General features: G+C 37.1%; 1 protein-coding gene and 1 long non-coding RNA gene across 2 annotated transcripts; both read left to right on the top strand.

The window, feature by feature from the left end:
- The first annotated feature begins 8,386 nt into the window (after positions 1-8,386).
- Positions 8,387-14,067, top strand: LOC114191137 (protein DETOXIFICATION 55-like). The gene is made up of 3 exons (XM_085675845.1): positions 8,387-8,434; positions 8,545-9,061; positions 13,583-14,067. The coding sequence occupies exons 1-3, from the start codon at positions 8,387-8,389 to the stop codon at positions 14,065-14,067; spliced, it is 1,050 nt and encodes a 349-aa protein (XP_085531971.1).
- An 843-nt stretch (positions 14,068-14,910) lies between these two features.
- On the top strand, positions 14,911-15,280 carry LOC114189905 (uncharacterized). The gene is made up of 3 exons (XR_003605744.2): positions 14,911-15,001; positions 15,089-15,165; positions 15,266-15,280. It is a non-coding gene; the product is annotated as an uncharacterized LOC114189905 (long non-coding RNA).
- Positions 15,281-16,323: the final 1,043 nt, after the last annotated feature.

The raw sequence follows: 16,323 nt of genomic DNA on the forward strand, positions 1-16,323 counted from the left end.
AGAATTAGGATAAAAACTTTAGTTGAAGAATTGTATGATGAATATGTAATGTTTTTTTTTTATATGGTACTTTGATATAATTTTGTTATGTTTAATGTAAGGCTCACTTTAATTCTACCCTAGAGTTTAAGAGCCTATCTCAGTCAGTTGGGCCTAAGGCTGACCCATAGGGTGTCCAAAACTCCTAAACCAGCCTAAGCCTCTCATTTCTGCCCACTTTGAAAAATCAGTGCCTTTACTCCCTCCTTGTTCCCTCAACAAAAGCTCTGCTAGGGTTTGTCGTTACTCTATGTCAAGCAAGTTCAACCTCGTTCTCTTCCACATAAGTCGTTTTCAACTCATACTCTTTCACTTCAGCTTATTTTTCACGGTTCCAACTAGGGTTTCTCTTGGTGAGCTCGATTTAAACCTGTTCCACTATTTTCCAACTTTTGAATCTGCTCCTAGAGCTATTGTGCTCAATTGTTTGGGTGTCTGAGTCCTTTGCTAGCTTTTTTCAAGTAAGGGAAGCTAGGGCTTACAACTTTTTTATGATTTTTCGCATGTTTTCTGGATTTAAATCATATTCATGAGGTATGCTCATTATTATGGTTGCTTGGTATTGGTTGAACTATGATTTGGTACTATTTTTGTGTTTTGCACGCGTGAACAGTAGACAATCTTGGTATTTTCGCCCAGGCGAGCCAGTCTCGGCCAAGCGAGAGTACCAGAAGTTGTTCCCTGTTTTGAGTGAGAGTCCATCTTGTAACGTCCTAGCCGAAAATTACTATTTAAAAATAAATAAGAAATAAGATTTATAAAACATCAAATTTATTCTCGCAATTTCCAAAAAACACGGGAAAATTAAAAGTTCAACATCGCTTCCGTAGTAATTAAAATCGTACTATTCAGTTATTACAAAACCAAACCATAAAAAAATACAAAAGAAAATCATAACAAGTTACATGATCATCGCCACATACACACAGATAGGGTGAGCTCATTTAAATAAAACCAAACAAATATAATATTAAATTCAACGTCGCGACATTAAAACCCTGGGTTAGTATTCTTCTCCCTTTTTCCTTTACTCTCCACTTCCAGTACTTGCATTTAGACGTCTATCATTTCTATACCCTTTAGGTGAGAACAATGATTGATCTTTGCTGCACGAGTGTCTACTCGCCCCTCCGACTATAGGCCACCACCTGATAGTCCACATGTGGGAATAACCTTGCCACAGCATCACACCATGACACCAAATGGAGCTCCCCGAAACAAAAATAAAGTTTGTAGCTGTTCCAGACTACCAAAACTCTGCCAGAATACTCTGAAGAGGGCAATCATCCGAACCTCGCCGTACGAGCCACAACTCGCACACTCCACTGGACTTCCTAAACCACCAGGCTACAACCTAGAGTGGTCACGTGTTACTCCAATACAGACTCGTAACTGGACCCCAATCTAAAGCCTTGCATTATGAACATCACCTAAAGCTGTGTAGAAACCTTTCCTCGCGCACCATCACTGAACCAAAACCGCTTGGCGCGCATCTCACATCGCCAGGCACACACTAGGTTCAGACCGCCTGGCGAGCATCACACACCGCCAAGCGCCACGCGCCTGCAACATCATCATTGCATCGTCACCGCCGGGCGGACCCACCATGCCGCTAGGCGCCACTCCTCGTCACCGCCTGGCGCACCTGCCTCGCGCGCCAGACACCACTGCACCATCAGAGTCTCTGCTGCACCATTTCGCCTGGCGGAACCCTCCCTACCGCCAGACGCTATGACCATTGTCGCTGATTGCGTTCCGTCCGCCTGGCGGCTCGCTCGCGCCGCCAGGCGCCATGCCAGTAGCGCACTATTACTGGTTCCTTGGCACTTAAACATATCCCCAAGGGATCCCAATCATACAACATAACAATTTACAACACAGCCTGGTTTTTCCAGTCATACAACTATAATAAGATTACACCACACCTATTCAAACATGCCATCAAATCAAGTATTATCATGCACCCATACTCTCCTTCACTTACCCCTTTAAACATGCCACATACACCCCGTCTTAGGATCATACAGTCTGATATTTTTATAAACTCATGACACCACACTTTTGTCAATATTGCATATGTACCTCAATAAAAATTCACAACCACAAAACCACGACTAGGGTAAAGTTTCACCATCCATACCATATCTCACATAATTATCTCACTCGTACCCAATTAACATACATTCTGAATTTAACTTACCACATGCACCCAATTATGCTTCATTAGAAGTTACTTGAACTCATCAAGGCTTATTCATGTATTTTATAAACTCCAAAATCAGCAATATTAAGTAATGTATATCTCTAGCTACTGACCTCCAAATCCAATCTCCACCGTTCAAAGTGAAGAACCACATGTTACGGATCACATGTCAAAATTTGACCTAAATCGAACGGTTAACGAACCGGGAAATGCAGTTTTACGAAAACTTCGCGAACCAGAAAAATTAGTGGCGCCTAGCGCTCAAAATCAGATGACTGGCGCCCGGCGGGACTAAAATACTGCCCGACGGTTACTGTTACACGAAAAGTATGAAAAACTGCGTTCTTCGTGAATCAACACACCACGCACCTCTGGTGTGTCGCCTAGCGGCCAATATGGTGTCGCCAAGCGGTTCCTGCACCTGCGAACCTTGCCTCCTTCACAACAACTCTAATTTCATTAAATTTACGACTCAAAAGGTTGTACTCACATGTTTAGGTTCATGATCCATTCCTAAAACTTCCAATAAGTAAAATTCCATTAACCTTTTCCCTTTAATTTAGTTTGACTATGAAATCCCCAATTCATTAACCCACCAATTGATATTCATGAAATTTTCAAGTTCATGCAATGTCCAATCAATTTAGTAACTACAATCCCATAATTCATCATGCCAAGTAAATATGTACAATAGAAATACAAACCAAACACCACGACATCGCTGACAAACCAACCAAAACAAAAAAAAATAAGAAGACGCACGCTACGTCGCCTGGCGGGCCACCCTCAGCCGCCAGGCGGTTCATAGGCGAACCCAGAAAATAGGCTGAAAACACATAAGCCGCCTGGCGGTTCATGCCCTACCGCCAGGCGGTTTCTGGAAAAATCCAGAAACGCAAATATAACGAGAGAAAGCAGGTTGCACGGTCTCAATATGGTTCAGATCATACATTCATATCATTGCGAAATAAAACAAGCAATACGAACTCCCCTAACCTGTATTCCTTGTTTAATTTGATAAGTTCTCTATTTCCTCCTTGATCGCCACTAGCCCTCTTGCCCTTCTTCCAACTCAGCCCCCAACCTTACGCAACACTCACCAAAAACTCACAATTTCGTGCTCTCTTCTGCAACCCCAATTACAATGCCACCAAAACCTTCTCTCCTACCTCAAAATACCCTTTTAAAGTGGTCTTAAAGTGGGCTTAATGTGAGAAAACGAAAATGGCATTAATCCTAAGTTAATTACCATTCAATATCCTATTTAACTTCTATTTTTCAACCACTCTTGGCTGCCTGCCGTGTCCATTTGAGTTTCCTTTAACCCTTCAAATTCTAATCCAAAGCCAAAACAGCCAAAAATGAAGTTCAATTTGGATTCCCCAAGGCTTGAACCCACAACCCTGAAATGCCAAGTGAATACCAAACCATCATGCCAACTCATATTTCATGCTAACTAATATAATTTAATTACTATATCATTCCCCAACATGATTATATATATATATATATATATATATATATAAATATAAAATCACATAAATAACACATAATTGACACAATTTAATTTTAGGACTCGAACCCAAGTCCTCTCACATAATAAAGTACTCTCAACCACTTGAGCTAGTACCTTTCCACGTCATAAGAGTTAACATTTAATACCATAAAGGCTTCTACGACCCGCAATTATTAATTAATTAAATTTCACGAGTCTTACACATCTCGCTTAGGCAAGGAGGTCTCGCCTAAGCGAGAGAACGCCAAGGCCACTGTTTCCACTTTTTAAGCTCTCGCCTAGGCGGAAAGAGCTCCCCTGAGGGAGAGAACCCTCTCGTATGAGCGAGACCTTTTAGCCTAAGCAAGAACTGGGCGAGAATATGCTCAGGTCTTGTTTTCTCCTTTGTTCTTGGATGATTATCACATGTTTGGTTGGATTACTATGTTAAAGCATGAAATGAGTGATTTTGTATGTATTGAATGGTTTATGGGTTGGAAATGATGAGTTTGGTATGATATTGGTATGGAACATGAATGGATGGTTGGTTATGAATGTTGGCATGGAATTGGTATGCATGATAATTTATGCTTGGTGGGTGAAACATGATTTTGGTGTGGTTTATGGTGTAATTCCATGAATCTCTAGGTGAGATCTCATGGTGGTGCCTCGTTGGTCAGGACGTAATTCCACGATGGTTTCGTGGTGGTGCCTCATTGGTCAAGACAGAATTCCACGATGGTTGTGTGGTGGTGCCTCATGGTCAAGACGTAATTACATGACCCTTGATAGTGGGAGCTCATGATGGTGCCTCATGCTTAGGACATAATTCCATGAAGGTTCGTGGTGGTGCCTCATTATATAATTTAGTAAGGATTTAAGTAATGATTGCATCATGACACTCTAAAGAGTCAGTAAATCTCACGTAGAGCGTACTGACTCAAGTGCTAAGAGTAGCAGGAGGCCCTAGTCTTTGGCAGGTTAATGGCCTTAGATGTTTGAAGGCTAACCTTGTGAGTGGTGGGGTGAAACCCATTGGCAATTGGCTCTACATAGCAATAGAGGCCACCAAAAGTGTAAGCATCTGGTGAATCCGACTAATTATATGTATCCGGATAATCGTGTCTTGAGTCGTAGTGTCTTGTCCGTGAGTCTTCACATGCTTGTTTATGTATGTATCTTTGGCTATAAAATTATGTGCATGAGAAATCATTTTTCTACTCTAGCTTACCCTTTTTGCTTGTTTGTATGTTTTGTGTGTGACTTTCTCCTTCTGCAAGGATCATCAAATTATTAATGTGAGCAGATGCGAGAACTCCCCGTGGTCATCAGGGTGATGAAGATTCTGTTGCTTAGTTTGTCTTGGGTCAAATCCCGCTTATCATCGAGTTTTCTTTTAGGGCGGTAGCCCTCGTATTATCTTGCTCTTTGAGCATTTATTTTGAATACTATCGATCTATTACTTTGTCTTGTTATTGGCATTGTGGTGTGCCTTGATTTCTTTCCTAGTTTATTTTGGATAATTGTAAGGAGTGACAATATACACCATGACTTCGCTCTTTATATTATTTTGTGTGATGTTGCATTTTAATTAAGGTTATTATTTAAATGGGACGTTACATTTAATGAAAGATAATGTTTATTAATCTTTTTTGGTAATATCATTAATTTTTTATATTCTAAATTTTCAATATTAAAAAAATTATTAAATAATAAATAAACCTGGATAATAATAAATAATAAAATATTTGATATAATGGAGATAATAAAAAATTTGATATAATAAAGTGGATGTTAGTGACTATATAATGGACTTTAAATCCATGGAGTTTCTTGCTCCAAGTCAAAAACACTTTAAGTTTGTATTTTACTTATAGGGTGATTCTTGGGGATAAAGACAATACTGTTCTTTATTAACGATGTGTTTATTCGAACAAGTTGATATAGTTGGTACACCAAATTAAAAGAATTTACACCACAATAAACAAAAGTAGAGGTAAAGAGAAATAATATAGAGAAAAGGTTAAATTATGAATTTGTGTTGATTATTGAGAATTTAAGAGTCTCCGCACTCCCAGAACAAGTTTCCAAAACCTACTACTACAGTAGTAACATTGTTGTTTATACACTAAAACTAACTAACTTATGGGTTGGTTAGTTGGGTTTGTTTTTGTTTTTCTCATCTATGTTATTTTGTTCTTGGCTAATAACACAAGTTTCATATTGTACCCAAAGAGGTTTTCACCTGTTTTAGCTTTCAACCGTTGTCATAATTCATCTTCAATGTAACAATTGCTTAATACAAGTATGTGTACCAACAATATATATAGTTAATTGAATCTTACAAATGTAGTTGCAAGTGTTAATATACTAAGTACAAGCTTTAGAGGTTTTAATTGTTAATGGATTGTGCATGAAATGTTAGCAATTTGGGTCATACATATATATAATAAATAATTAAATGTGTTAGGGCGATTATATTATTAACCAAAGTATTATAGTGATCTAATTAATTAAATCTATGACTAAGAACATATACATGTCATGATATATTAAATATGTAGATGCCAACATTACAAAAATAATAATTTTTATTAGCGGGTATTTTGTTGCGGTTATATTAAACCGCTAAAAAAATGTTAATTCTGTTACTTTATTTTAACGGCAACAAATTTGTACTATTTTAATATTTTTAACTGTTTATTAAGATGTAATTTGAATATGCTTTTCATTTTGTGCATCATCCCTTTTGCGTGATTTCTAGTTTCTATCTGCTTATAAGCAATGGTCTCTTGTTTCTTTATTCAATTTGTTATTGTATAAAATTTTCAAAAAGATTGTGAAATTTTTTAAAGCGTTCAGAGAGAGGTGTGCGATTCTGGTAAATTTTTCAAACTTCAAAGTATGTAAGATTTCACATCTCCCTCTAAAGCAACGTGTTGATGATGTCTTCGTAAAACAGTGGTAATTTTCTATTCTACTGAACTCTTTTTGATTTAGTGTCATGGTTTGTAATTTTTAATTCTATTGATTTCTCTCATTTTGCAACTAAAAATCTAATCACGATTAAGCATGGGTTAGGGTGAGAAATTTTGCCACTAAAACCCTAATGACGGCTAAGTATGGGTTTATGGTGAGATATGCAATGTGTATCGCTCATACCCTAAACCTAGAGCTAGAATTTTGTCTGTGTTGTGATTGCTTTCGGAGCTAGCATGGTGGAAGCCCTTGACTGCTACTAAAATATCGGCTAAAGGTTGTCTAAATTGAGGAACTACATTTCGCTCAGGGGTATGCATACCTCAATTCTCACACTACTTTATATACTTGCTCTCTATTACTAAAGATTAAATATATGGGATTTTGGTGGGCTAGAAGTATAGAGATGTATTTGAATGGTTGTCTGTAGTTTATTTATTTTTTAACCTAAATTAAAGGACTAAACTAAAATTCTTAAAGACTTTGTATATTTTGTGCCTCTTATACTTGTCTTCATTTCCATTTGTATTAAAATTCTTGTGTTATGATTGAGGTGCAAAAAGAGAAGTACTCATCTAGATGCATTGCATGTTTCATGTTATGAACCCCTTTCTTTTTGGTTTTTCAGCCTCGATTTCTTCAGTTTTGAGATCCCTTCTTTCAATTCTTATTTTGTCTTCCATCTTAATGAAATCTTTGTTTACAAAATAGAACTTATCTTGTATGTTTAATTGTTTATGATTTATATGTTATTCTCTTTATAACTTTTCTTCATTTAGAAAAGTCAGAGTGCTGCTGAATTGATCAAGCTTAAAGCTTAAAGTTATTTGCTCATTTTTTATTCTCTCAAATTGATCCATCACGAAGGTTAGTTGCTGATTGCATTTCTATTAAATATTTTGCATGCTCATGTAATATACATGGTGGTCTTCCTAATTAATGGTGGAATCAATGCATTTTCATTTGAAAATACGAATAAGAGTGTAAGACCTTGTAGTTTGTGTATGGTAACAAGTTTTTTTCAAAGCTTCAGTACCACCCAGTTTTCATGTTTGACTGGATTGTGCTGTTTGTACCATGCTTAATGGTGTAAATTACTTTATCTTTAATAGAATGTGATATTTTACTGTTGCCCTTGTCATGTTGCAATGCTGGTTAAGATTTTGAAAAACAGAGCCTATTTTTATGCTTTTAGCAAGCTTAAAGCTATTTGCTCATGTTTTATATTCCCTTGTAAGTAAGATTCTAACAATATTTTTTTATTGGTGACCTGCATCAAACAATGCAATTACTGAATGCAACATGACAATAAGTTGTGTTTATTTCATGACTGAGATTACCTTGAGTGTCTAGAAGGTATATCCTTTTTAATGTCATGGATAAATTTTGTTGAGTTGCAGGCTAGAAATCCAAATGCAGATTTAACACATTATTTTGATGTGATAGGAGGAAATAACACCGGTGGACTCATAATAGCTATGTTAGCCATACTGAATTGGTCAAGCACGAATTGGTTAGGTCCGTGAATTGGTTTCATTGGCAGTGCTTCTGCAGCCATACTGAATAATACTACCTTGCTTCACTTTCCCACCACCATCCCCTTTTGTTCCTCATAATTAACACTTTCTCCAAACACACTCAGAAACAAGAAAATAATCAAAACCTTTGAGATGCATGCACAACACAAATCCCCAAAGACATACCCGACACTTTCCCAGGTAAGATATCTCTTTTTCTATATGATTTTCACACCCACATACACTTCTATTTACAAAATATCTATCACCCAAAATGGATCACTCATTCATGTGTTTTATCAATCATGCAGGTATTAGAAGAAGTAAAGAGAATGACAAACATAGGGTTTCCAATATCAGCCATGAGCCTTGTGGGGTACCTTAAAAACTTGACCTTAGTTGTGTGCATGGGAAGGTTGGGAAGCCTAGAGTTAGTTGGAGGCTCTTTGGCCATAGGCTTCACCAACATAACTGGTTACTCTGTCCTCTCAGGTCTAGCCATGGGCATGGAACCCCTCTGCACCCAAGCCTTCGGTTCTAGAAACTTCTCCTTACTCTCTCTAACTCTCCACAGAATAATTCTCATGTTACTTCTATTTTCTCTCCCCATTTCTCTTCTATGGCTCAACCTCCAACCTCTCATGCTTTTCCTTCACCAGAATCCATACATAACCCGTGTAGCAACCCTCTATTGTCGCTTCGCCATCCTAGACCTCATAGCCAATAGCTTCCTCCACCTTTTCCGCATCTATCTACGCAGCAGAGGAACAACTTGGCCACTACTCTGGTGCACTCTACTCTCCATTCTTCTACACCTTCCCACCATTGTTGGAGTTGAAAGGGAAATAATTTAATCGGGAGAAGGAAAAAACAGAACCAGGTAAAGTGTACAGTATTATGAGATTGATATGAAGAAATGGCTTGTTTTATTCAACGTAGCAGTAATACATTTATAATAAAAAATAAAACTGACAGTAACCACATAAGCATGATTTCAGGGAACGTGAATAACAGACATACTTGCACCTAAAGTTTAGGAAGACCTATTAATTAATTAAAAATTAAACAACGATATGCAGTTACAAAAAAGCAGATATTTAACACTCCTCCTTGCTTTAGGAACTGCTGCACACTCCAATTCTTTTCCTCAATAATTCAAATTTGCTGACAGGCAAAGGCTTTGTAAACATGTCAGCCAACTGATCTTCAGACTTGTAGTAAACTAAGTTCACTTCTCCATTTTGCTGCATCTCCCTCAAAAAATAGAGCTTGATGTTGAAATGTTTTGTTTTCCCATGACATACTGGATTATTTGCAATTGCAATTGCTGCCTGGTTGTCAACAAAAACCTCAATTTTATTTTTCTGCTGAAAGTGTAAATCATATAGAATCTTTTTCAGCCATAGAACTTGATTTACAGCAGCTGTTGCTGCTATGAATTCAGCCTCTACAGTGGATTGTGCTACAATTTCTTGCTTCTTTGTGCACCATGAGAAAACTCCTGAACCTAAGTTGAAACAATACCCTGAAGTGCTTTTCATGTCATCATAAGATCCAGCCCAATCACTATCAGAAAATCCACACAACTTGAAATTTGTACACTTCTCAAATTTGACACCATAATCAAGAGTGCCTTTCACATACCTTAATATTCTTTTTGCTGCTCTTAAATGCACCTCACTAGCACAATGCATAAATCGAGATAAGAGACTTACAGCAAATATAATGTCTGGCCTTGTTGCAGTTAGGTACATTAGACATCCAATCAAGCTCCTGTAGTATCCTTCATCAACTTTATCAACACCATCTTCCTTGATGAATTTCTCTCTTTGATTCATTGGTGTGCTAACTGCTTTTCATTCATCCATTTGAAATTTCCTCAATATTTCCTTTGCATATTTTCTTTGGCAAATGAACACTTGATTTTCACCTTGTTTGATCTCAATTCCAAGAAAATAGGTCATGAGACCAAGATCTGTCATTTCAAATGCTTGCATCATTTCTTGCTTGAATTCGTCAATCAACTTTGTGTCATCTCCAATTACTAAAAGATCATCAACATATAGTGAAACTATGAGAAAACTATTTCCCTTATCTTTCACATAGAGAGTGAATTCAGATAAGCTTTTTGTAAAGCCTATGCTTAATAGGTGATCATTTATTCTACTGTACCAGGCCCTTGGAGCTTGCTTTAAGCCATATAGGGCCTTTCTTAGTAGATAAACTTTATCTTCTTCACCATGCTTCACGAATCCCTCTGGTTGCTCGACATATATTTCTTCTTCTAGAACTCCATTTAAAAATGTTAATTTGACATCCAACTGGAATATTTTCCAGCCCTTTTGCGCAGCTATAGTTAATACCAATCTGATTGTATCTAATCTAGACACAGGAGCAAAAGTGTCAGAATAATCAACACCAAAGATTTGTGCATACCCTTTAACCACGAGTCTGGCCTTGTATTTGTTGATTGAGCTATCTGCATTAAGCTTTGTTCTGAAAACCCATTTGACTCCAATGACTTTTCTATTTTCAGGCTTGTCAACCAACTCCCACGTTTTGTTTTTTTGAATCATAGACATCTCCTCCTCCATTGCATTTTTCCATTTTGGGAGTCTTAGTGCCTCCTCACAGCTAGCAGGTTCACAAATGGCTACATTACATCTTTGATAGATGTCAGACAATAGCCTAGTTCCTCTGATTGGAGGATCATCTTCCAATTCATCTTGCAACAGTTCTGTGGTTTGTTCTCCATGATGATTATCTTCTATAATTGGAAAGAATTCTGTTGTGCTTTGTGAGTTCTTCCAATCCCATTTCTGACCTTCATTGAAATGTACATCTCTAGTGATAGTCATCTTTCCGGTTTGAGGATGATACACTTTGTAGGCTTTCGAAACAGAACTGTAACCCACAAAGATGCCTGGAGTAGCCTTCTTGTCAAGTTTATCACGCTTAACCTGAGGAATATATACAAAACAGACACAACCAAATACTTTAAGGAAGGTTAGAGAAGGTTTATACCCATACCAAGCCTCAAATGGAGTTTTGTCTTTCAAGGCCTTGGTTGGAAGCCGATTTTGCAAGAAAACTATTGTATTAGCCGCTTCTGCCCAAAATGTTTTAGGCAGCTCCTTCTCATGCAACATGCATCTAGCCATCTCCATCACAGATCTATTTCTCCTTTCACTTACCCCATTTTGTTGAGGAGTGTAAGGAGTTGTCAATTGATGCGCAATTCCTGCTTCTTCACAAAATAGATTAAATTTTGTTGATGTATACTCCTTCCCATTGTCTGATCTTAGAAACTGAATCTTGTAGCCACTTTGAGTTTCCACCATTTTCTTGAACTTCATAAATACTCCAGCAACTTCATGCTTGAATTTCAAGAAAAAAATCCAGCACATTCTTGTAAAATCATCTATGAACAAAATAAAGTAGAGACTACCTTGTAGTGATGGTGTTCTTTGAGGTCCTGCCACATCAGTGTGAATTAGTTGCAACTTTTGAGAGGCTCTCCAAGATGATTTGGGAAAAGACTTTCTGTTTTGTTTACCAAATTGACAAGCATTACAATTTGAAAGATTTTCAGAAAGTGTTGGTACACCTGGAGACATGTCATTCTTCTATATTTTCAACATTCTTTCAAGATGACAATGACCTAGTCTTTTGTGCCAAAGTTCTGTGAGATTGGCTTGAGTGTAATAGGCTACATTCTTCTCCTCTGTTGGATCAAATGAGAAGCTTTTACCTCTTATTTTAACCCTTAGAACCTCCCGGCCAGCAATGTCAGAGATAAGGCAGTTTTGATGTTCAAAGGACACTTTAAATCCCTTTTCCATCAACTGTCCTACACTTAGCAAATTTTGATCAATGTCAGGTACATAAAGAACATCGGAGATTATTTTTGTACCTGAGCTCGTTGAAATTGCTACGATTCCTTTTCCTTTTGCAGAAATATAGTCACCATTTCCTATTCTGACTTTTGAGACTTTAGTAGGCTTCAAGTGCTTGAATAGTGTTTTGTCATACGACATGTGGTTGGTACAACCACTATCAATCAACCAACATTCAGAGTTACTCTTTGCTGAAAAAATTGAAGCAAAGAAAATATGATCTTCGTCATCTTGCTCAACAACTTGGGCATTGACTTCATGTTGTTTGCTTCCACAAATTACAGCTTCATGTCCAAGCTGATTACACTTGTTGCATTTTGCATCTGGTCTTTTCCAACACCTGAATGGTGGATGACCCAATTTTCTGCAGTGCTCACAAGGTGGGTAATTTTTCTTTTTGCCCTTGCCTTTGTATGTAGTGTTTTCACCGCTTGTTTGTTTATGCTTCTTGAAGTTTTTCTTTCCACTGTGATGCTTTGCCGGTAATGCACCTTCAACCACTTGATCTTGTCTCATAAGCCTCCGTTGCTCTTGGGCCTGCAAGGCATGTAACACCTCTGCCAAGGTAATCTTGGACAGATCTTTTGTGTTTTCTAGAGTGGTTATGGATGCCTCATACCTTTCTGGCACAATTACAAGAATTTTTTCGATAATTCTGCAATCCAAAAAATTTGTGCCAAGTAATCTTACCTTGTTAACAATGGCAAGCAATCTGTCTGAGTACTCTTTAATGGTCTCAAACTCCTTCATCTTTTGAAGCTCAAATTCTCTCATCAAATTCAACACTTGCATACCTCGAATCCTTTCATCCCCTACATACTCCTTCTTTAGATACTCCCATATTTCTTTTGCTGTTTTTAAGGTCATGATTCGAGTGAAGAGGGTTGCCGAAACACCAGCAAAGAGACATGATTTCGCCTTTGCTTTCCGAGTTTTCTTCTCCTTGTAACTTTTCATCTGGGTCATGGTGGGATTTTCGGGCAGCGGAAGGATTTCGTAATCTTCTTCAATAGCTTCCCAAAGATCCAAAGCCTCTAGGTAAGCCCCCATTTTTATCGCCCAGGCATCGTAGTTCTCTCCGTCAAAGACCGGAGGTGCTACTTGGGAGAAATTTGATTCAGCGTCCATTATTTCACAGGCCCGTAAGAAAACAGCTCTGGATACCAGATTGTTGGAGTTGAAAGGGAAATAATTTAATCGGGAGAGGGAAAAAACAGAACCAGGTAAAGTGTACAGTATTATGAGATTGATATGAAGAAATGGCTTGTTTTATTCAACGTAGCAGCAATACATTTATAATAAAAAATAAAACTGACAGTAACCACATAAGCATGATTTCAGGGAACGTGAATAACAGACATACTTGCACCTAAAGTTTAGGAAGACCTATTAATTAATTAAAAATTAAACAACGATATGCAGTTACAAAAAAGCATATATTTAACAACCATCACCTTTTTAACCTTCAAACTCTACCTTGGCGTGCCGGGAATCGTTGTCTCATCCTTCGTTGCCAATTTCAACAACCTTTTCTTCCTTGTCCTGTACATGTTCTACACACGCGTTCCCGAGGAGTCCTTACACGTGCCATTACTACTGTCTCACACCACGTCACATGATAATACTGTGATAACATGTAACGGTACTCTTGCCATGGAATGGGGTGTGCTGATGAAATTTTCAATACAGAGTTGTCAGGCTGTTTGCTTGGAATGGTGGTGGTACGAATTGATGACAATTTCTGCAGGCTACCTCAACAACCCTCGTGTTGTTCTAGCCATGGCTGGGATAGTGATACAAATCACATCGCTTTTGTACACTTTGCCGACGGCATTAAGCGCAGTGTCAACGAGAGTGGGGAATGAACTTGGGGCGGGACAGGAATTGGTGGCTGCAAAAACAGATAACAATAATACTGATTCTTTCCATGGTGCATAACTCATCTCTCTCTTCTACACAATGAAACAGTTATATTATTCTATTTTATCTATTCATCTAATGCATGAAAACTACAATGCTACAAATTGGTGGTAAATCAATGTATTATGACTTTAACTGTGACTTATGGATGTGAAATATTGTAGATTTTTCATTTTCTCTTTTTCCAGAATGACATTGCTTTTAGGCCCTCCAAGTTCTGTTACAAAAATCATTGAAGAGAAGTGCATTTATTGTAACAGTGTTAGCACGCTTTTAGTTCTATTTTCTTTTCTTAAAGGTCAAGCTAATTTTCTGCGACTTCTTGATCAGTTCTCTGGAAAGGTAACTTATAACGATCACGGGATGAATGAGTTTGTACCCCAAAGAACTGTTGCTTATGTGAATCAAAATGATCTTCACATAGGAGAAATGACACTTAGAGAAGAAACCTCGTCCTTCTCGGATATTGATGCCTACATGAAGGTAATTTTGTTTTGCTAAAAATGTGTTTTCATATTTGACTTGCATTCAGTACCTTTCGTAGCCTTTCAGACCAAAAGAATGAGAGAAAAATATGACAACTTAACAAGTTTTTAATATAAAAATTGTTTGGTTTTAGAAATTCTATTTTTCTGCTTCTTACTATTTATTTCCAAATTTCTTACCAATTCAAGAAACTTATAATGATTAAGACGTATGTAATAAATAAGTTGTAGTAGATCACAAAGAAGCTACTTCCTATTTTAGTTATATATACATTAATAGCGGGTTATCTTGAAAACGTGGGTGTCTATTTCTTTTCCATACAAAATAGGAATGATTGATGACTAATTAGTTGTCCCTAGAAAAACTTAAGCCTACATTAGCCAAAATGATGTGCATATTGGAGAAATGACAGTAAAAGAAACCCTCGATTTCTCAGCTAGATGTCAAGGAGTTGGAACACGATATGGTAACAAAAAATCACTGTAAAATCGTTAACGAATTTTCTAGTAGAAGTATTTTCTATAACTATCTGACAAATATGTTACTATAATAGACCTATTAGCCGAGCTTGCTCGAAGGGAAAAAGAAGCTGGAATATTTCCAGAGGCAGAACTCGATCTTTTCATGAAGGTATTATTAATTAGTTATCAAGTTTCGAAGACTAAACATCCCAGAACTTTCACGGGGTTGTTAATTTATTGAATCGTTCTCACATTTTCAACAATTTTAGGCCACTGCAATGGAGTGAACAAAAAGCAGTCTCATTACTGACTATTTACACAACATTTATTATGTTTACGGTTTAAGATTATCCATTCCCACCCACAAAAGTCCAAATCATGATCTCACAGCTACCAATCTATCTTTTCAATGAGCAACGAAAGATAATAATTTGTCAGTGTTTGATGTATGGATAGATATTGGGGCTTTATATTTGCAAAGATACAATCGTGGGTGATGAAATGCACAAAGGAGTGTCTGGTGGCCAAAAGCAGTGTGTCAGTTGTTGTCGAGTTCAACAATATTTGTCCTTCATTATTTTTTCTATGTTCTTTCAAGCTTACATTCCTTTGCTTAATTTAGGCTGATGTAGACGAAAATGGAACAATTGATTACATAGAATTCATCACTGCAACAATGCACAGATACATGTTGGAGAGAAACAAGAATCTTTATGGGGCCTTCCAATACTTTGATAAAGACAGAAGCGGTTAAGTCCATCTATTATGAATTCAAATTTGTTCTTCAATCTATCACATTATGGAAGTAATCTTTTTTCCTTAGTATGCATTCTCACTTAGTATGCATTCTCAGCCTCAGTTCTTTGGTTTTTGAAGTCCTTGTTTTCCATATTAATCTTTGGACTATTGGATTCAATTTTTAGACATGAAGAAGATCATATACCACAAATCCAATTTCTTCCTAAACCAAATATCACATTCATTACCGATCATTTCATTAATTAATGAATGAATGTCTCTATTTAGAATTCGAAGATAAATGACACATGTACCCTAGTTTCTTTGTTTGATTCCATCACAGGTATATCACAAGAGATGAACTTGAAATAGCCATGAAGGAGAATGGTACGGGTGACAAGGCCACAATCAGGGAAATTATATCTAAAGTTGACACTGATAAGTAAGCCCATACTTTGACATAGGGGTGGACAAAAAATCTAATTTTCTTTATCCAATCCATTTAAAATCTATTTTATTAAAAATCCAATCAATTAAAAATCCATTTAATGGAACTGAATTTCATTCTAATCTACATTTTATATATTTT

This window comes from Vigna unguiculata, chromosome 7 (genome assembly GCF_037176805.1).
Source record: "Vigna unguiculata cultivar grain cowpea cultivar isolate G323 ecotype 2 chromosome 7, ASM3717680v1, whole genome shotgun sequence".
Lineage (NCBI taxonomy): Eukaryota > Viridiplantae > Streptophyta > Magnoliopsida > Fabales > Fabaceae > Vigna > Vigna unguiculata.